Source organism: Carcharhinus amblyrhynchos, chromosome 16 (assembly GCF_965287045.1).
Source record: "Carcharhinus amblyrhynchos chromosome 16, sCarAmb.v2.hapA, whole genome shotgun sequence".
NCBI classification, from domain to species: Eukaryota; Metazoa; Chordata; class Chondrichthyes; order Carcharhiniformes; family Carcharhinidae; genus Carcharhinus; species Carcharhinus amblyrhynchos.
This window is the reverse complement of record NC_137339.1, coordinates 14078890-14100872: the sequence shown is the minus strand read 5'-3', so window position 1 is coordinate 14100872 and position 21983 is coordinate 14078890. Positions and strand designations below refer to the sequence as shown.

Below are 21983 nucleotides of genomic sequence, written 5' to 3'. Positions count from 1 at the left end.
TTTAGATATTTTGGCATAGGAATTAAAAGTTTAACTGTAGAAAATGGAATAAATGCAATTAAAACAAGCTTGGAGTCTATAACATTCAAACGTTTAGGGTTATGCTGTCTTAATGGGCTAATGGCTAGAAAGGCATGATCATAAAACAGCATGTAGACTTACTTTAGCTAAAGAACTGGAGACGTGATGTCGACAATCCTTATAAGAATAGCTGTCCAGGGGAACATTTTTATTTTGAAATTAGTACTAAATTAGTTTACATTCAGCAAACCCTGAAAGGTTGTAAAACCCATTTACTTCATCGTATCAAAGAAGAAATTGTAAATGATGGATAATTAATCTAAAGGTTGATTTTAAGGACAGCCCAGATCATGCTGTATCACCATGGAGAATAGTGGAACTTAGCAAAGTTTTCTGGTTTCAATTTATCTGGATTTTTTTGTTGAGAGAGTTAGTTGCAATTAGGACCTTGTGTGATTTGCAGTACACTGAGAGGAGATAGCTAAAGTAAATGAAAGTTAGATGTACCTGCACTGTAAGCAGAATGAAAAAACGAATTTCATCATTTGACCCACGGAACGTGAGTGAGGCTTGATCTCAGTTTGAATGGTAAGGGAACAGAAACTGGAATATTGGTTTGTTTGAAACTAGCAGAAGAATCTACAATGAATCTACAGTAGTGTGGCAAAGAAAGTAACAAAACGATGAGTTTGGAAGTGTTGAAATGGAAATCAGAACAAGGGACTGATACATCCAATCAAGAGATGGTAAATGAAAGTTTTATCTCTGAGAATAGATGCAGGCAAGGACATTAGCCAGAGGATTATGGCAAATTATATAGGTTGTCTCAACAGAAGTAAATAACTCCAGGATATCAGAGTATAAGAGAATTCTCGGGGAAAAGTAAGAATTGAACCTGAGTACATAACGTATGTCTTTAGCAATCATATTGTTAAGTTAACAGTGCTAGTTTTGTTTAAGTCTTTTGTACACAATACAATTTGCAATCTGTTTAAAAATGAAATCTTGTGGTGTAGCTCCACGGCTGAAAGCAAATATTCAGATTTATCTTTAAATGTTAACAGTCCCTAACTGGATCATAATATATGTTTATTTTTCTTCTGAATCTGAAAATTCAGGTATTTACTAAAATAATGAAGTCACAAATTTCATAATTTAACTGAAAATAATTTTACTACATACAAAAATCAAGGAATGTAAATATTAATAGCTACATTATCTTAAATAAGATTAAAAGCACAATGAACACAGATACTTATGCTTTAAACTTCTTAACTCAACTTTCCTTCCATACTCATTTGACTTGTATTCCAAACAATTTGTTAGATGGTTACCCAGAATTGAAAGATTAACCACTAATCTGAGTACTGTTCCAAAGACTCGTAGAAGGGCTTCAATTTTATGGTCCTTCCATTTATTCTGGCAGGGCTGTTTCTTCAAACTTGCATCAACTGTCCCATGAATGTACACTGCCCATTCAACATAGGCTTTGCTAACCTCTCAAGCATAGCCTTTTCAGGTCAGAACTCTCCTGGTTCTAAAGTTCTTCAACTCTCTCACTCTCTCTTCTCAGCTTGGCTATCCCAGAAGTCCAACTTATTGTTGACAGAGTCCTTCCATTATCAAGGAGTTTTCAAAAGCTCTTTTCGCCAACACCCAGAATTTCAATTGAAACCTACCTGAAAGGAACATCCTCTCTAGCCAGCTTGTACTAAACTAAAGCCAAGCTATTTGATCAATTACTGGCAGCCAGTTGCTTTTTACAAGAAATCTTTCAGAGAAACCTAATTCTTAAAGGGACCATCATCTCAACATAAAACATAGCTCCCCCCCCCCAAAAAAAATTTATGGGCCATCAAAATATAAATGAATTCCAAACCAATAGGTTACAGGTTAAACTATTTTTCATGACATTACCCAGTGTCTTTGAAACATCAGTGATAGACATAGCAATCTTGTTTCGGATCTTAAGAATTTTTACTTCGTACGTATATTATTTTAGGTACTTGTAGTTTTCTAGTTTTAAGAGTTTAAAAGATGGAAGGATTAAATACCTATAATTAGTTGCCTATATTCCCTAATTCATTGCCTCCCAAATAATTTTTAAACTGACAATGGTTCTCTGACACCTGTAATTATGAGAAATTGCATGTATTTGAACTGACCATAATAAAGTTTTGTTTTCCTATTATTCACAAAATGCTGGAGGCATGCTGTCTAGAAGATGTTGACTGCATAATTTGGCAAACCAGCCAGCTATCTTCTAAGCTCATCTGCTCCTGCTTTCTATGAAGTTTATTTATTAGTTGCAAGTAAGCTTCCATTAACACTGCAATGAAGTTAATGTGAAAATCCCCTAGTTGCCACACTCTGGTGCCTGTTTGGGTAGACTGAGGGAGAATGTAGCACAGCCAATGCACCTAAACAGCACATATTTCAGAATGTGGAAGGAAACTGGAGCGTCTGGAGGAAACCCATGCAGACATGGGGAGAATGTGCAGACTCAGCACAGACAGTAACTCAAGCTGGGAATCAAACCTAGGTCCCTGGCACTGTGAGGCAGCAGTGCTTTGTCATATCATTAACTGGATGAGATGAGTGGACCAAGTCAACCGGTGCTACCGTAGAGGCATCTTTGAAACCTATTTTTAACTAATTGTATTTTTGCCTATTCTTTTGTACTAGCCTGACTTCAAAAAGAATCTTCTGAATCTTCAATACTGATAGTGCTCAGTAAAGTCCCCCTCATTGTTCTGCTACATAAACATGGAGCTAGCAGAATTTGCCATAAGATATCAGCATCAGGTAAAACAATTGTTGACAAATACATCAGCATTAGCTGCCTGTGATTAATTTGGAAAGCAGATATAGCAAACTGCATTTGATTTGTAAATAAAATTTAAAAATAGACACTGTCATTGAGCATGTGATCTCAATATTCTTTGCAAATATGTATATGTGGTTTAAATGTTTAGAGTTCATTGGTAATAAATATAATTCCAGAAACCGAGTGTGAAAGTGTTTTTTAAATTGTTGAGGGCTTTACTTCCTTGCTTACTGAATGTTAGATATTAGTGAAGCACATTACTGTTTTATGTGAATTTACGCAAGGTATTTTCTACTAAAAGCATGTTATGAAAACAATGTCACTGTAGCCACACCTGGGGCTAATCAGCAATTTCTATGGACAACACTGATCTAAATTATTTTATCATGGACTTCAGTTATTGAAGAAAACAGTTATATTAATAGTGCTAAATACTTAGTATTGCAATACAACAAAATCTTTGATTTTGTTTTGTAAGTTGATCTATTTCCGTTTCAGTCAGACGGTTTGTCAGCATAGTATCTGTTACCAGTTGATGTCATCAAGATCCTAGTATACTCCCAGCGTACAGCCAAATAGTATAATCTTCTGAGTTTTGTCCCAGGCTTGGGAAAGTACTTAAAGCATAGGAAAAGTGCTTTGACTTAAATACTTGAATGTCTAAGATGCGTCTCAAATAAAGCAATCACAAGTTAAAAATGCAAACACTTGCCTTTGTATCTTCCAGTTGGCCCGAAGTTTCTTCTGCAATGACTTGTACCCACTGCTGGCAGTAAAGAGTTCTTTCTTTGATGCGTTAAAAACTATAGTATTTCGTTGCTCCTTCTCCATGGTTTTCTAAAAGAAAGACAACTTATATGTGTTATCATATATTTTCACAATGCTAAAAACGCAAACAAAAATTTGAATTCAAACATAACCACATGCCAGTCACTTGTCCTAAAGAAAGGTAAAACTAATGAAGACTTGTACTTTCAGATACAAGCTGTGTGAATTTGGTCATGGTTCAGTTTGTACAAAATTGTTTACTATTTAAGATACACAACTGACCACAGAAGTACTACTACTACTGTACAGTTAATTGCAGCATTCTGAACTACATGTTCTGCATTAAAGTGCGGTCTCATCAATTCTCATGCTTCAATTAATTTAACTAAAAAGAGTAGCTCCACTGTACAGATTAGGAAGATCCCATGTCTATCCCGAGATTATCTTGCAATTGAAGTATTTAGCTGAGACTACGTTGAGATGCCAAATTGGCCAGAGTGCCCCTGACTTAGAGATTATGTAACATCAACCATGGTTGATATCTGATACAATATCACCTTTTGGAAGCAGAAATAGATAAGATAATTGCTGAGAAATGCAGAAACAATAAGACAACAGAATTGGGGATATTAACTATCCTAATTAGTACAAAAGGAATAGAGAATACAGAACTCTTGAAATGCATTCAGCAGAAATGTTTTTTCGTAGCTAGCATGCAATAACTCCAACAAGAGAAAGGGCAATTCTGGACTTAATTTTTTAGGGAATGAAACCAAGTGGGAGGAAGGGAATTAGTGAGACAGCATTTTGGTGCTAGTGACTATAATTCAGTTTGACTTCATGCAGTTATAGAGAAGGATAAAGACCCAAGAGTAAAAGGTTTACATTTGGAAAAGGCCAGAGTCATGATTTGTCAAAAGTGGAGTGGAAATAGTTACTTGAAGGTAAATCCATGTGATCAAGCTGTAATCTGTCTCAGATTTTATTTTAGTAGAATTTAGTGTATTTGCTCAGACATGCCATAATGTTAGACCAAGAGACAGACGAGAGCAGAATTAGGCTGCTCAGCCCATCCAGTCTGCTCTGCCATTCAGTTGTGGCTAAGATTTTTCTCAACCCCATTCTCCTGCCATTTCCCCATAACCCCGATCACATTATTAATCAAGAACCTATCTATCTCTGTTTTAAAGACACTCAATGACCTGGCTTCCACAGCCTTCAACGGCAAAGAGTTCCACAGATTCATCATTCTCTGGCTAAAGAAATTCCTCCTCATCTCTGTTTTAAAGGATCGCCCCCTTTAGCCTGAAGTTGTGCCCTCTGGTTCTAGTTTTTCCTATTAGTGAAAACATCCTCTCCATGTCCACTCTATCCAGGCCTCGTTGTGTCCTGTAAGTTTCAATAAGATCCACCCTCATCCTTCTAAACTCAATGAGTACAGACCCAGAGTCCTCAACCATTCCTCATACGGCAAGCTCTTTATTAGGAGCTTGTCACATAACCTCTGAAGAGCCAACTTGGTCAAGTTTTCATTTTAGGTGAATATAAAAAGATGTCAGTCGATACTGCCAACAATTATACCTCAGAAACTAACCTGATATAGTATTCACCGAGAAGCAACAGATGATTGTATTAGAAGGAAATACCTCAATTACCCTGTAATTGAAGGATAAGTAGTTAATAATCAATTAAGTTGGATATTTGTATTTCTGCATTTTTCGACTAACACTTGTATGAACGAAGTTAAAGTGCTGTCATAGTCTGGGAAAGGGAACCTGAACCTTTGAGATTGACCCTATCAAATACACAATGACCCCTGCTGAAATTGCTGGGGCCTCAGCTATTTACCATTTATATAGATGATCTGGAGGAGGGAACCGAGTGCAGGGTGTCGAAATTTGCTGATGACACCAAGACTGGGGGAAAGGCAAATTGTGCGGAGGGTGTGGAGAGTCTGCAGAAGGATCTAGATAGGCTGGGCGAATGGGCCAGGAAATGGCAAATGGAATTTAATGTTGGCAAGTGTGAGGTGGTCCACTTTGGTAGGAAGAATGGTAGGAAGGACTATTACTTACGTGGCGAAAAACTGCAGCAGGCGACGGTGCAGAGGGACCTCGGGGTCCTTGTGCATGAGTCGCAAAAACCCAGCTTGCAGGTGCAGCAGGTGGTCAGGAAGGCGAATGGCATGCTGGCCTTCACAGCGAGGGGGATTGAATATAAAAGTAGGGAGGTCTTGCTGCAGCTGTATAGGGCATTGGTGAGGCCGCAGCTGGAGTACTGTGTGCAGTTTTGGGCGCCGCACCTGCGCAAGGATATTTTGGCCCTGGAGGGAGTGCAGAGGAGGTTTACTAGGCTGATACCGGAGTTGAGGGGGTTGAGCTATGAGGAGAGGCTGAATAAACTAGGCTTGTACTCGTTAGAGTTTAGAAGAATGAGGGGAGATCTCATTGAGACGTATAAGATGATGAATGGGATGGATAGGATAGAGGTGGAGAGACTCTTCCCGCTCAAAAAAGACAGTAGGACTAGGGGGCACAGCCTCAAGATAAAGGGGAGGCGGTTTAGAATGGAGTTGAGGAGGAACTTCTTCACTCAAAGGGTGGTGAATCTCTGGAATTCTCTGCCCGTTGAAGTGGTGGAGGCTGCCTCGCTAAATATTTTTAAGAAGCGGGTTGATGGGTTCTTGATAAAAGAGGGGATTAAGGGTTATGGGGAGAGGGCGGGAAAGTGGAACTGAGCCACGACAGATCAGCCATGATCTTATTGAATGGCGGGGCAGGCTCGAAGGGCTAGATGGCCTACTCCTGCTCCTATTTCTTATGTTCTTATGTTCTTATGTTCTTATGAATGAATTGGGTGCTTGTAAAGACATTAAGATAAGAAACAGTTTAAAAAGGCATTGTCTAAAGTGTTAAGGCAATTTGAGCAATTAGCTAGAAACCAATGAATTAAACATCACAACATTACTGACCAATTAACAATCTCCAACAACATTGGCCAAGGTGGCATTACAGCACCTTTTAGGGATATTAAAAGGGTACAGGAAAGTCTTGTGTGCAAGGGAAACACACTTAATCTTTAGGGACAGAAGTGAATGAGAACCCCTGCCAACGGGGATGGGATGTGGTGTGGTGTTTGTAGGACTTCAGGGACAATGGACAACTTCCCTGTCAGACAAGAGTTTATTTTGTAGTACTGTGCCTGAGCAATTGAGTTTTGTACTGCTAGTGTGGATCCCAAGAAAGTTGTAGCACTCTTCAGAAGCTGTTCAGAGATACCCTGCCGGCACAGAGAGTAGAGGTTGCTGTCCGCTTTGGTAGAGTTTTGTTGAAAAGTATACTTTACCTTTATTTCCCTTGTTAGTTAGTTGATGTTTTAGTTCATTGAATAAGTTGATTGGTCTTTGATAATTGCAGTATTGTTTCATTTTGCTTATAATAAATAAAGTTCAATATAACTTTTAAACCTGCAACACCTACCATCAAAAAGGACAAGGGCAGCAGGTGCATGGGAACACCTCCAGTTGGAAGTTCTCCTCCAAGCCACATACCATCCTGACTTGAAGATATATTGCTGCTATTTCACTGTTTGCTGAGTCAAAATCCTGGAACTCCTTCCAAACCGCACTGTAGGTATACCTACAACATAAGCATTGCAGTGGTTCAAGGAGGCAGCTCACCACCACCTTCTCAAGGGCAATTATGGATGGGCAATAAATGCTGGCCTAGCCATGACACCCACATCCCATGAAATAAAAAGTTATTCCCTAATTCAGTGTTTGGGTCTTTGCCAGATGGATATATCTCTGTAGAATAAAGTAAGTTTAAAAAGGATAATTCAGGTTCCAGTAATTAAGCTGCATGGAACTAAAGTCAACTAGGCTTAAATTCATTAAATATCCTTTCCAAATGTACAAGAGCAGAGGGAACCATTCAGGAGGAAATAGAGAGAATTCGAAGCAAATAGGTTTCAAGAAAAAGGAATAGGACTCCCAAATTTAGAGTTCTCTGCTACGCTAATGTCAAAAATCATAAAAGGTACAATACAAGAAAAATGGGAAGCTTATGTCAGATATCAAGAGTTCAGTATTGCGGGGAGCCTAGAAGTTATACAAAATGCAGGACTGAAATTAGGAAATCAAAGAGAGTGCAAGAAAGAATATTGGAAAGTAAATCAAGAAATATCTAAACATGTTTTATAAATATGTAAAGAAGAAGGTAATAGCTAAGAAACGGGTAGAAAAACATTAAGGACATTCTGAGGATCTCACTGAAAAGGGGGCAAAATGACACTGGTGCATGGGAGAAACTATTATGTGCTACATAGCCTTATTCAACAAGCTGCAACACGTTAGGAAACTGACTGCCTAAACTCAGCTGCAGAGAAATGACAAAAGCAGAAAGACAGAAAGTAGAATCCTAGCTTGAGAACTCATTTCCTTGGAACAAATCTGTCCTCGCTGCCCAAATACCTGTGATCCAGGATTGTCCTACTGAGTCCGTTAAGGGCACACAAATCATGAAACTTGAAAGATGCCATCCTCCACGTGAGGGACCGATGAGGGTGAAGAATACAATGACTACAAAATAATTGTAACTATTTACTGCAAAAAGTCATCCAAAACAAAGGATGAAGGTGGAGAAAGAAAAATATAAATACTAGGATTTGGAGCTAGCATATAATTTTCTATTAATTTAAAATGCATTGTTAAAAGTTTCAGCTTTTTTTTCCTATCTAGTAAAAAGTACTGCTGGGAACCTGATGATATGTATTCTTAAACATGGGAAGTAGGCCTGGCATTCCTTCCCATGGTTCTCAAATGATTAAAGAAGTAAGCCTTTTAACAGCTATCTAATGGTTATAAATCCTTTGATGTAAGCATACACTAACTTTAGGAGCTGGAACTGAGACATCATTATACAGCAGCCATCAACAGCTTTCTCCATTTGGGAAGCAAATGGAATCAACCTGGAGATAGTCAGAATTTAGAAATGATCTTATTACAAGTTTCTTGTTTTGGGGAAGTCAACTTCTCTCCTGTATGCCAAGAACTGGAATTTGCAAATTTATACATTGCATGAATCATGAGGGGGCATGCCAGAGGATTCAAGTTTAGCCTTTTACCATGACATTTTGTACCACAGGTTGGCCACGATGCACTTGTGTCTACTTTTGAAATTTGGTAGGTTTCACAATACCATGTTTCATTCAGGTTAAAAATAGTAGGCTAATTTCTTTAAAATAATATTTGCACGTGATATACAGTAGATATAATTCTTTGCCTACAAAACCGTTGGAGAAAGAGTCAAAAATCATTAACTCATTACATGATTAAAAACTTAAATGAACATCATTATACAGAGCCCCATTTCATTGTTTCAGATAAATAGATAGTCAAAAAGAGGCAGCTAAGATCTTTTGGGGTTTTAAATCTCATGTCCAGCACATAAAGCACTGCTTTTGCACTGCAGAGTTCTCCTTGTATGACACATTTGATTAGGGCAACTGGCAAAGTAAGAGAATGTATCCAATGCCGGCAGCTTGGTTGTGAAGATTTCATTCATGCTATAGCCCTGGATCTGATGTTTATGATCCATTGAAGACAATTTTGATGGAAGCACTCAAGCAGTTGCATTTGTTTTCTGCACTGAACCTGTGACTCTGACCCATACAAGAGGGTGATGACACCAGCTCTGAATACTTGAATTTTAGTAGAAATTCGTAATGAATAGTTTTACCTGGCATGCTTTGAGGGGCAATGTTGGCCATGGACAGTCGATTGCTTATGTCCATGTCAACAGTGGAATCATCTGAGATAATGCTTTTTACATAGGTAAACTATTTAACAGAATTGAGGTTTTTGCTGTCGTAATGTTCTCAGAGCTGTGATTGGTAAAGGACTTCTTTTTTAAGGCAGCAGCAGATGAGTTATGTACAAGTTGGGTGGGTTGCACCCTGGCAGAACCTGGACCAAAATCTTCGCAGGCTATTTCTTGTACTGTTGGGGATGGTTTAAATAGAATGGCAGGGGGATAACAAGAGAGAAAAAGGAGGATTGAAATGAAAATCAGAAAAGTAGAAAGCAAATGTGAAAGGCAGAAGAAACAAGGGCTAGCAGCAAAGAGGTCCTTAGCACAAATAACATGTGTAAAAGTATTGAAAAGACAACTCTAAAGGCACCATATCAGGATGCACGGAGCACTCACACACAATAAGTTAGATGAATTAACAGTGCAAATAGATATAAATGGGTGCAACATGGTTGTGATTATGGAGACATGGCAGGAGGGTGATAAAGGCTGGTAACTGAATATCTAAGGGTACTCAATATTTAGGAAGGATAGGCAAAAAGGAAAAGGTGGTGGGATGGTGTTAATTAAGAATGAAATCAGTGCAACAGTGAAAAAGGATATTGGCTCAGAAAATCTAGCTGTCATCTTGGTGGAGTTAAGAAGCAAATTATAGGGTGCGGGGGGTGGGGGGGAAAACATTAGTGGTAGCTGTCTTTAAGCTGCCAAACAATATTGGTAAAGAAAAAAATGATTTTAAACAGGAAATTAGAGGCACATAACATGGGTGACTTTAACCAATGCACAGATTGAGCAAACAGAATTATCAATAATTCAGTGGTGGATTAATTAATGGAGTACGTATGAGTTTTTTTAGACCAAAATGTCAAGGAACTAACTAGGAAACACGCACAATACCAAATCTGGAATAGAACTGAGAAAAGGTTCTTAATAACCTTGTTGTGTGGAGTCCTTTAGAGAACAGTGACTATATCAAGATAACTAGTATGATCTGAAAGTAGGCTCCTATACAAGGGAAACCACAAAGATAGGAGGCATGAGTTGTTTACAAAAGATTGGGGAACTTTGTTAAAAGGCATGGTGGTAGATAGGCAATGGCTAATGTTTAAGGAATAAATGTATGCATTGCAACAGTTATAATATAATCCTTTTCTGGCGTAGAAACACAACAAGAAAAGCACAGCTAACAAAATAAATTAAGGATAGCATTAGATCTAAAGAAGAGTCATATAAAGTTGCTAGGAAAAATAGTTGAGGATTGGGAGCAGTTTAGAATTTAGCAAAGGAGGACCAAAAAATTGATTAGGAGGGGAAAAGAATATGGGAGTAAACTTGCAAGTAACATAAAAATGGACAATAAAAGTTTGTATAAACATGCAAAAAGGAAAAAAAAACAAGGTCCCACAAACCAGATTCGTCGAAAAAGTAAAAGCTCATGGGAAAGAGGGGAATTAGACAAACCGGATCAAAAGCTGGGTTAGTAACAGGAAACAAAGGGTAACAGTCAATGGATGCTTTTGCAAATGGAAAGTTGTTTCAAGTTGTGTTCCACAGGGTTCAAGATCCTTGCTATTTGTGTTATGTATTAATGATTTGAGACGGGGGAGGGGGGCACGATTGAAAAATGTGAAGAAACACAAAGATTGGCCAAGTAGTGGATAGTATAGAGGAAAGCAAAAGTCAACTAAACAGTATCAGTGGGATGCTGGAGATCAATGGAGTGGCAGATTGATTTAAACATAGAGAAGTATGAGGTAATGTGTTTAGAGAAGTCAAACAGTTATAGGGAATACAAAATAAACGGGAACATACTAAGAAGGATAGATGACGTGAGAGATCTTGGCATACAAATACACAGATCCCTAAAGGCAGCAGTTCAAGTTGACAAGGTTATAAAGAAGGCATACAGAATGCTCTCCTTCACTGGTAAAGGTATAGAATACAAAAATAAGGATATAATGTTGGCATTGTATAAAGCATTGATGAGATCACAACTGGAGTATTGTGTGCTGTTCTGGTTACCAGGTGGCATGGTGGCAGAGTGGTCAGCACTGTTGCCTCAGTGCCAGAGACCCGGGTTAGACTCCCGGCTCGGGCCACTGTGCGGAGTCTGCATACTCTTCCTGTGCCTGCGTGGGTTTCCTCCCTCAATCTGAAAGATGTGATTAGGTGCATTGGCCATGCTAAATTCTCCCTCAGCGTACCTGAACAGGCGCCGGAGTGTGGCGGCTAGAGGATTTTCACAATAACTCCACTGCGGTATTAATGTAAGCCTACTTGTGATTAATAAATGAACATATTACAGGAACTACGTAATTGCTCTGGACAGTGTACAGAGATTTACAGAAATATTACTAGGGCTAAAAAAATGTAGCAATGAGGAGAGATTGGGTAGATTAGAGTTATGATCCTCGGAACAAAGGCAGCTGAAGGGTGACTTGATAGAGGTGTGCAAAATTATGAGGGGAAGAGACAGAGTGGGCTGTATTGCCTGTGATCATTGAAGCTATCCGGTCTTCTCCACTTGGTCCATAGACATAAATGACCAGAAATGTCCTTTTTGAGTTTAACTTGTCTTCATATTTTAACTTCAGAATAAATATACTTGTGAATCTCCCATGGCTATCTGTAGTTAATTCAGCAAGAATTTTGACAATTAAAAGTATATTTCTCAGACAGAAATTGTGGCTCTAGTCTTGTGACTGATAGAATGTCTGAAGCGCAACTAGCAAGGTGAAGTAAAAGTAATATTTTGTTGTGCTTAGATTAAGTAGTCTGAAAGTATGCAGTATGGGAGACAGCAAATAGTTATGAACTAAATATAATCATGTTCCTTTTCATCTGCCATTTCACAGTGGTGATGTAGAGATGTCAGCATTGGAGTGGGGTAAACACAGTAAGAAGTCTCACAACACCAGGTTGGAGTCCAATTAGTTTATTTGATAGTAATCTTACAAGCTTTCGGAAAAGGTGTTCCTTCGTCAGGTGCGTGGAAGGTTCTGATCAGAGAAGGGCATATAAAGTCACACAAGGTTTACAGAATACTGATTAAAACACAAGTCTTTACAATCATGACTTGCCTGGGCTTGTAAAATCTCACTTACTGTCCTGTCTGGAAACAATATGCATCTCTTTAACCTATGCTAATACTACCTCCACTCACATTGTCTGCATCTTTAAGACTTGAATAGCAGGTTAGCTGTAAAGACTTGCATTCTAATCAGTATTCTGTAAACTGTGTGTGACTTTATATGCCCTTCTCTGATCAGAACCTTTCAAACACCTGATGAAGGAAGACTGTTTCCAAAAGCTTGTAAGATTATCAAATAAACTGATTTCACGGTGGCACATGGAAAACATAATTCATTACATGGCAAGAAGATTTTAGTAGTTCTGAATAAGAGATTATGAACAGAAGGATAAATGGATGATACTAAAAGAGTTTATTCTTACAACCTAATAGCAGCACTGGTTATGCTAACTGAATAGGTACTTTATGTATATTGGAAATGGCTGGCTATTTTAGAAGAATTACACAATGTTGCAGCAGTGAACAATACATCTAGGACAAACCTTCATATAAAATCAAATGAGTACCAATTATGAATTACCACCCCCCATCTGTGAAAAATCAATGCACAAATGGAAGGCAGATCATTGTAGAAGTTTATGCTAATATAATCCAGTACAATCTACACCATAAATTGAAGAGATTGTGTTTGACAATTCACAACTTCAGTAAGAAACGACAACTGTATCTGCCTGGAAGAGTCTGAAAATGATTGACAATGATTGGATTTGCATAACATCAGCGTCCCAACGTGCAAGTGAAGTGTAGGCCCTTCAAACTAATGAATAGGGAACTTCCTCAGTGTCAAGTTACTCATTTTGGTAACTAACAGCGAGTTGGTGGAAGTAATGTTGGAAATGGGTTCACCAACTAGCAGTTCCACCATAATCTCTATGGTTACTATTCACCAACAGATGCTCAGTACAGAAGGCGGGGGGGGGGGGGGGGAAGAGGGTGGCTTCATAAGCGTATGCGTCTCTCTCGGTATCTGGACAGGTGATAAAATCCCAACCCATACGACAAGGGGAGTCCTGCACCACCGCCGTTTGAAAAAGCTTTAAACGCCTGCAGCTCCTTACCTGTAAACTCGCCACCATCTTCCTCCCCTTCATGGGTGAAAGCCGCGCTGCATCCTGGGATTGGTAACCAGGGCGCCGTGCTGCATCCTGGGCCCGTAACCAGGGCGCCGCGCTGCATCCTGGGCCCGTAACCAGGGCGGTTCTAAGCAACCGTAGCTCCAGCGGTTGCTAAGGAGGTGAAGCCCAACGATGGACTGGAATCAGCCGGAGGGAGCTGCGCCCGGACGAGAAGCAAACATGGGGAGTCATAAAGAGCACCACAATAAAAATGTGGGCTACTCGCGACAAATTGTGTGAAATCGATTCCCCTGTACATGTTAGAAATATATATTCTATCAGAATTAATGAGACTAGAAACATACATGGCCTGACTTCTGACAGAACTTTAGAGCAATGGAATCGACGCCATGGAAGGCCGTCATTCAGAGGAAAAACATTAATGGGATTTGTCTGTCGGCGTCCAAATAATAATGCAGAGAATGACATTCAACAGTTGATATATGCTACAGTAACCACCGTTGACTTTAATCCACACATTTAAGTTTATTTATTAGTGTCACAAGTAAGTTTACGTTAACACTGCAGTGAAGTTACTGTGAAAATCCCGGCACCTGTTCGAATACGCTGCGGGAGAATTTAGCGTAGCCAATGCGCCCAACTAGCACGTCTTTTGGACTGTGGGAGGAAACCAGAGCACCCGGAGGAAACCCATGCAGACGCGGGGAGAACGTGCTGACTCCACACAGATGATGACCCAAGCTGGGAATCAAACCTGAATCCTTGGTATGTCTTTTAAGGTACCAATGTAATAAACTAACTCAAATTAATTAAGGGACAAATTAAAAGGGTAGCTCCCCAAAAGGAGGGGGAACAGCCCAAACAAAAAGCAAAGTTGAAAGGAAACTTAAAACATGAAATCAAAACGCGATTATCGGAGTCACAGAAGGTGTCAGTTGCAGCTGTGGACACTGCATGTTCCCTCTCCAGGGATACCTAGCCGCGGTAGAGGGGCACATAGTCAGGATGGACGATCTCATCAATCCCCTGCTGCCTGGACCTATTGATGACCCGCCTTGACAGGCTCAGGAACAGGTTCACGAGGAGATTGCCGTACTGACCCATCCCTGTTCGCACCAAGTGCCCGTAGAGCAGGAGCGTGGGACTGAATTGCAAACAAAACATCAATAAAAGATTCTTGAGGAAAACAAAAAGGGTGTGCAATCTACAACGTAAAACGTAGACATGGTCCACGGACTCCACAAGGTCACAGAAGGGACAAGCTTGGGAGCCCGTGAATCTTAAGAATCTACAATTGTACAGTACTGCTGCATGCAGCAAGGTCTACCCCAGGTCCCCAAGATAATTGGGGGAGATCCCTCTGTAGAGGGACCTCCACCGCCCGGCAGCAAAAATGCCTGCCAAGGTGTATCCAGGCGACAGGCAAGAATGTGGTAGTGGAAGGCATGCAGCAGCAGCCCATACAAGAAACGTCTCTGTCCGGTGGAAAAAGGCACCGAGAACATTTCCATGAGGTGGCACATGTGGGGCACCTGACCCGGGTGGGGGTCTAGGCTTCGGACCAATATGAAATTCCATCCGAGCAAAAGCCTCAATGAGCGAGTTCTTTTAAGGCACCAGACAAGTAAATGAACTTAGGGACAAATTAAAAGGGGCAGCTCCCCAAAAGGAGGGGGAACAGCCCGAACAAAAAACAAAGTCAAAAAGAAACTTAAAAAAATTAAATCATAATGTGATTTTTGGGGTTTAGAATACACCCCAACCCCTACAGTGCCCAGTGGCATGGAAGATGTCAACTGCGATGGCCCACATGCTCCCTCTCCAGGGATACCTGGCCATGAATATAGCCGCGATAGAGGGGCAAACAGTCAGGATGAACAACCCAATTGATTGCTTGCTGCTCGGACCTGTTGATGGCTTGCCTTGCTAAGCCCAGAAGCAGGTTCATGAGGAGGTCATCCTCCCGACCCGCCCCTCTCTGCACCAGGTACCCGTAGATCAGGAGCATGGGACTGAAGTGCAAACAAAACATTAGTAAAAGGCTTTTCAGGTAAACAGAAAGGAAGTGCAGCCTAAGACACAAAACATAGACGTGGTCCATGAACTCCGCAAGATCACAGAAGGGGCAAGCTTGGGAGCCCATGAACCGAAAGAACCTATGGTTGTATGGGACTGCTGCGTGCAGCACCCACCACCCCAGGTCCCCAAGATAATTGGGGGAGATCTCTCCGTAGAGGGACCTCCACTGAGGACCTCAGCTGCCCGGCGGCAACAAGGTCTGCCAAGGTGTATCCAGGGGACAGGCAAGAACGTGGTAGTGGAAGGTGTGCAGCAGCAGTCTGTAGAGGAAACGCCTCTGTGCGGTGGAAAAAGGCACAGAGGACATTTCTGTGAGTTGGCACATGTTGTGGGCCACCTTCATTGCTAGAGGGATGGAGGTTAAAAACAGTGAGATTATGTTGCAGCTGTATAAAGTGCTGAGGCCACACCTGGAGTACTGTGTATAGTTTTGGTCTCCTTACTTGAGAAAGGATATAGTGGCACTGGAGTGGATGCAAAGGAGACTCATTAGGTTGATTTCGGAGTTGAGAGTGTTGGCTTATGAGGAGAGACTGAGTAGACTGGGGCTATACTCTTTGGAATTCAGAAGAATGAGGGGAGATCTTATAGAAACACATAAGATTACGAAGGGAATAGATAAGATAGAAGCAGGGAGCTTGTTTCCACTGGCGGGTGAAACTAGCACTAGGGGGCATAGCCTCAAAATAAGGGGGAGCCGATTTAGGACTGAGTTGAGGAGGAACTTCGTCACACAAAGGGTTGTGAATCTGTGGAATTCCCTGCCCAGTGAAGCAATTGAGGCTACTTCATTGAATGCTTTTAAGGCAAGGATAGATAAATTTTTGAACAGTAAAGGAATTAAGGGTTATAGTGAGCGGGTGGGTAAGTAGAGTCGAGGAAAAGGCAGTGCAATTAAACAACTACTTTAGTTACATCTTAATGGAAGAAGACACAAAAAACGTCCCAGAAATGCTAGGGAACCAAGGACCTATTAAGAAGGAGGAATTGAAGGAATTGTATCATTTTAAGAAAGTGCTGGAGAAATTAATGGAACTGAAAGCCAATAAATCCTCAGGGCATTAACGGAGATGGCCACGGAAAACCAATATTCAGAGGGAAAGCTAGATGAGTATATAATGGAGGAGATAGAAGGAGAAAATGATAGGATGAAATGACTGAGGATAAAGAAGCATGATTGACCAGTACCCCATCTACCACCAATAATATTCACTGCCTCTAGCACTGACACTGCGGGGACGATTCTCCAACCACATCTGTCCTGGAGAATACTGTGAGGGCCTAAAAATCATTTCCGCATCTTGCACCAAATGGTTGGTGATCCTCCTGGCCTCTCTCTAATGGTGTGGAACGGATCACACCCAGAAAGGCTGCAAAGCTAATTGGCATATTTAAAGTAGTATTTAAATATGCATTACCTGTTTGAATCCCACCACACAGGATCCACCAGACTTTGGGTGCGACGTGAGAATGGTGAAAATCACTACTAGTCTGTATTAGCAGAGGCCTTACGCGGTGGCCAGGCCAGGGGCCTCAGAGGCCATTGAAGCTCCTGGGTGGTTGGGGTCATGGCTGGACAGTGCTTGTCAGGCAGTGCCCACCTGGTGGTGCTCTAGACACCCTGGCGGTGTCCACCTGACACCTTGGCTGTAGCCACCAAACAGGCCAGCAGTGCTGGCTGGGCATCACCAGTGTGTTAGTAGGGCACATCCAGTGTCAAGTGGAGGACTATGCAGTGGACTTTGGTGGTGGGATCATGTAGAGATGGACCTTGTCAGGGGTAATGATATGGGTAAGGGCAGGGGCATGTTGAGGGTCAGGCAGGGGGAACCCATCAGGAGAAGCCCGGATACCAGCGACTTGTGTCGGGGAGGGGGTGGGGAACATGTGGGTGAGGTGGTCCCAATGTGTCAGGGTGAAGGAAGAGGGTCTCTCAGTGCACTGTGAGATTGGAGCACCCTTGCACTTTGAAGCTGGACTTACCAGCATATTTAAGCCCTGTTTCCACCCCCCCTACCCCCACTCCCCAAGCACTGGTGCAAAATTCCAACTTTCCCGAAAAAAGTGACTGACTGTGTGGGAGGATTTTGGTATGGAGCATGCATGAGAGACTGGTGTGGATCACTCTAAATTCTCACTGGGCTGAGAAGGATTGCAGTTGTCCAGGGGTGGGTGAGAGGCCAACTGATCAGGGGGGCCAGCGATCACGCTGGGGGGGGTGACTGAGAACTGTGTCTGAGCTGTTGCACAGAACACAGTGATTGCACCCTCGACAGTGAGCTTTCTGGTGAGCTTAAGCCCCATCTCCTCTCCCTACTGGCAGGAAACAGTTCGTGCATTATTTGCACAGAGTGGCATAAGATTGGACTTGTGGCCTTGCCCAAAAAACAGATCTGAAACTCTCCTGTTTTCATACTCATTCAGGATTGAATTATTTTTTGTAAGATCTCTGTGATCCTAATTGTACAAGGCATTGGTGAGACCACACTTAAGTACAGTTTTCTTTTCTTAACTAAGGAAAATTATGCTTCCTTGGAGATGTCCAATAAATCGTCCAGGGATTAGAGTATTGGTTTATGAAGAGATGTTGAATGGAATGGGTTGATGTTTCCTGCAGTTAAGAAGACAAGGTTATTTGATGCAACCTACAAAATTCTTGACTTTTGATCATGTAATTGCTGAGTGGCTGTATCCCTGACTGAGGCATTTAGAACTAGGAACCATAGTCTCAGGATAAGGGAATGGCCATTTAGGTCTTCATTGTTGTAACGTAAAGAAAAGACTTTTGCACATGTAGATTCAAACTAACAACAAGATTTATTGAAAGAGATGTTCTTTACACAGAGTACGAATTGAAATTAAAAGCGGGAGCAGCTGAAACACCCCAATTGCATCGCCATCAAATCATGTGACCAGCTCTTAAAGCAATTATCCAACTACTTAAATATATAACAATTGTGGCAAAATGTGTTTATTCAAAGGGTTCAGGGAGTAGTGGAGAACGAGATTAATAGTTTTTGCACGCTAATCAAGGGATGTGAGGATAGGGTGAAAGTATTCTTGAGGTAGAAAATCAGCCATGACTTTATTGCATAGAGGGGCAGGCAAGAAGGGGCCATTTAGCCTATTCCTGCAAGTTAGCATAAGTTTCAGCCCTAGCCACTACTAGCAGGAGGAAATCCCAACAGATGATACATTGAACAGTACAAGTCACTATAGAACATCTTTCTCCTGATCAACAGTGTGAAGAAACAATACCATATTGAGCACTTATTTCACTCGTTGGCAGCAGTACCCTCAGAATTCGATATTTGTCTCTTTGCATTCGAACCATAATACAAATCTATAGTATTGTGAAAATATGTTCTTCTATGTGATCTCAATTCATGTTTTCCAGAGCCTCAAATCAGAGTTTTAATTTCTGCATCAACTATAAAAAAGCCATCACTAATATGTTTACTTCACGCCAAAAAAGATGATACTAGAATATAATATTATGTATATTTTCACTCTGATCCTTGAACCCAGTTCTTATGTGAAGAACTTTGGCAAAGAACTGCATTTACTATAAAGAAGATTTCTCTTCGTGGAGTTTGGTGACAACTCAGTGAAGGGCAAAGACTTCTTATCCTGCCACCATTTTCCCTTACTGCCACAAATGTACCTTACAATTTGCTCCTGAAACTTCTCATATGGGCCAAAAAATAAGCCCTTCATTTGAAAACTTAGGATTCTAAGCATGAACAAGAACTGGATAGATATATGCCATAAGCTTAACCTGGATTGAATTTTCTCCCCCAACCTTTCAAAAATAGCCACAACCATATGGTCCTCTAGACAAGAACATTTTCTAAAATGTTTGTTAGAGTTGACATCCATTTGAACTCTTAGCTACTAAGTTATGGGGAGGCAGTGGCATAATGGTATTGTTACTGGACTAGTATTCCACAGATCCAGGGTAATGCTCCTGAGGACCAGAGTTCAAATCCCACCACAGCAGATGGTGAAGTTTGAATTCAGTAAAAGCCGGATGATGACCATGAAACCATTGCCGATGGTTGTAAAAACCCATCTGGTTCACTAACGTCCTTTAGGGTAGGAAATCTGCTGTCCTTACCTGGTCTGGCCTACGTATGACTCCAGACCCACAGCAATGTGGTTGACTCTCAAATGTCCCCTAAGGGATGGGCAATAAATGCTGGCCCAGCCAGTGACGCCCAGATCCCATGAACAAATAAAAGAAAAATCAATATTTGGGATAGGCACCTTTTATTTTCCAGCAATATCTTGAAAATCCTCAAGTCAGAGAAAACTATAATATTGGATTTTCAGGTATCCACTGCTATATCCAGTTGGTTAGTCCATCATTCAAGATGAAGAATAGATCAGATCCCTGGGGCAAGAAGACCAACATAATAGTATCTGCCAAAAGGAATACAGTAGTGCTTTCATGATTGTGGAATGAAAGGGACAATTTTACTTACACGTCTAATACTAATTTCAAAAAACCAGAATTTAAAGTCATGAACAAATATTTGGGAATCAGAAGAATCATTGCATAAATGAACCAACAGCTTGGTATGTACCAGAGTTGTCATTTTATTGTCAGAAGCTACTATTGAAGAAATTTTAATCTAAATTGAGAAATGGAGTTCTGAGTTGCAGGAACTAGCAATTGAGGTTGTGCAATTCAGGCTTGTTTTAAACAGTATTCAAGTCTGCATGTTTATAATGACAGGAACAGGAAGGTTAACAGCAAGGTATATTATACAGCTGGATGTCACAGAGAAAAATGGAAGGACAGAAGGAACACAATGTTAAAGCAAAGTAGAGTTAAGGGCATTTTACCCATATATATGTCCATGTGTATACATGTTTAGAATTGAGTTGTGCAAGGCATGTTTGTACATTAATGGGAGACTGACCTGCAAGAAATGCTCCATAATTCATAAATTCTTAAGCATTATACTCCTCAGAAAACTGTAAGTGAGTCATTTTTCATTCAAGCTAAACATTAATTTCCCCAGATGTTTTGTGCGGTTTTCAGTGTCTTTTTTCTGATAATAATGTCCATTTACATTCCTCAGTTTAACTAGATACTTGTGTTATCATCTCAAATTATCATCTGTAGTAGCATAGGAAAATCCCAGGAATGCAGTTGTTGCAGTTGGACTGTTAAAGGTAGAATCAGGAATGCGTCCCACAGAATTAGGGACAATTTCTTGTGTGAATTCAGGATCAAAATGCTGTAGGTCACCAGGGCCAGTCTGAAAAAACAAAGACATTGTGAAGCAAAAAATTTAAAAATTGCTAAGTTTATTTATATTATCCTGTGAGACACAACTTTTTTTGGTAGTGAAAATACTTTAGGTCCCTTTATTTGATGCCATGTCAGGTATTGAATGGACTAGCCATGATAAAGCTCACTATATATCTAATCAGATCTTAAAATAATAGTCAAAATTGCACTTTTGCACTCTGATGCTTTCCCTCCAGGCCTCCCCCACCACCCCAGATAAGTACTGCTTACAGTATTGGGGTAGTGCAGTCTTACATGCACTTTTTCCCCCTCAGGACCTCTTTAATTTTGCCATGCAATTTAAGCCTTCACATACCTGAAGTGTGAACTTGGGACACTAGAATAAATTCAAGGAAATTTAGAGATAAACCCTTACAAAATTATATGCAGGAAAAAGTGAAAAACCTTTCTTTAATAAATACCAAAAATTCCATGCATTTCCAATTTTCCTAGCAGATGAATGGTGGACAGATTTCAGCCAGTCAGACACATCAGCTACTGGTTTTACTTGCAAATCGAATGAACCCAAACAGGAGTCTGGTATGTCATAGGTGCCTCAACTGACTTCTTCATCTCACTATAATCATTTTTTCACTTACTTGAGATTTGGGAAAGCATCCATCTCACTATGGAATTTCTACAGTTAGAAGTGAGAAGGTAATTGCTTTGCATTTGTAAAAGTCTCCCTAACATAAATGAGAATTAGAAAATCACCTATGGGGATATGGCAGATGATATGAGTTTGATTGTGTTTGCATCTAAAGTTTGAAAAGTAACAGGTGGTCTCAACCTGTTCTTTGCAACATTTTGTCCACCATGAACACTAAAACATACCCTATATATGATGAACTGACTGGAGAAGAAACCATATGCAGACACAAGAACAGCAACCCAACATTACCTTGTGTAATATAGATCAGACTTAAATACACCTGTCCAACTATCTCCATGTTAGGTGCTAAATTGCGAACATTGCTCGAGCAGATTTCTATACCATTGTATCCTCTTGCAA

The 21983-nt window shown here is 40.5% G+C and overlaps 2 protein-coding genes across 5 annotated transcripts in view; both read right to left on the bottom strand.

Annotated features, from left to right (window-relative positions):
• The window catches only part of ift52 (intraflagellar transport 52 homolog (Chlamydomonas)), a 35819-nt gene extending 22166 nt beyond the window's left edge, over nucleotides 1–13653 (bottom strand). Inside the window, exons 1-3 of one of the 4 annotated variants that reach the window (XM_080204730.1) lie at nucleotides 13576–13653; nucleotides 7096–7254; nucleotides 3561–3685 (exon numbers count right to left, since the gene is read on the bottom strand). In XM_080204730.1, the coding sequence (XP_080060856.1) occupies nucleotides 3561–3685; nucleotides 7096–7164 (194 nt within the window). In that variant the 5' untranslated portion in view covers nucleotides 7165–7254; nucleotides 13576–13653. Of the gene's footprint in view, nucleotides 1–3560; nucleotides 3686–5210; nucleotides 5273–7095; nucleotides 7255–13575 lie in introns of those variants that run through there. The other 3 variants (XM_080204732.1, XM_080204733.1, XM_080204731.1) reach the window with 3 other exon arrangements.
• Nucleotides 13654–18476: 4823 nt separating this feature from the next.
• LOC145353847 (serine/threonine-protein kinase Sgk2-like) overlaps nucleotides 18477–21983 on the bottom strand; it is a 39065-nt gene continuing 35558 nt past the window's right edge. Inside the window, exon 14 of the mRNA XM_080204729.1 lies at nucleotides 18477–20939. Within this exon, the coding sequence (XP_080060855.1) occupies nucleotides 20781–20939 (159 nt within the window). The 3' untranslated portion in view covers nucleotides 18477–20780. The remainder of the gene's footprint in view (nucleotides 20940–21983) is intronic.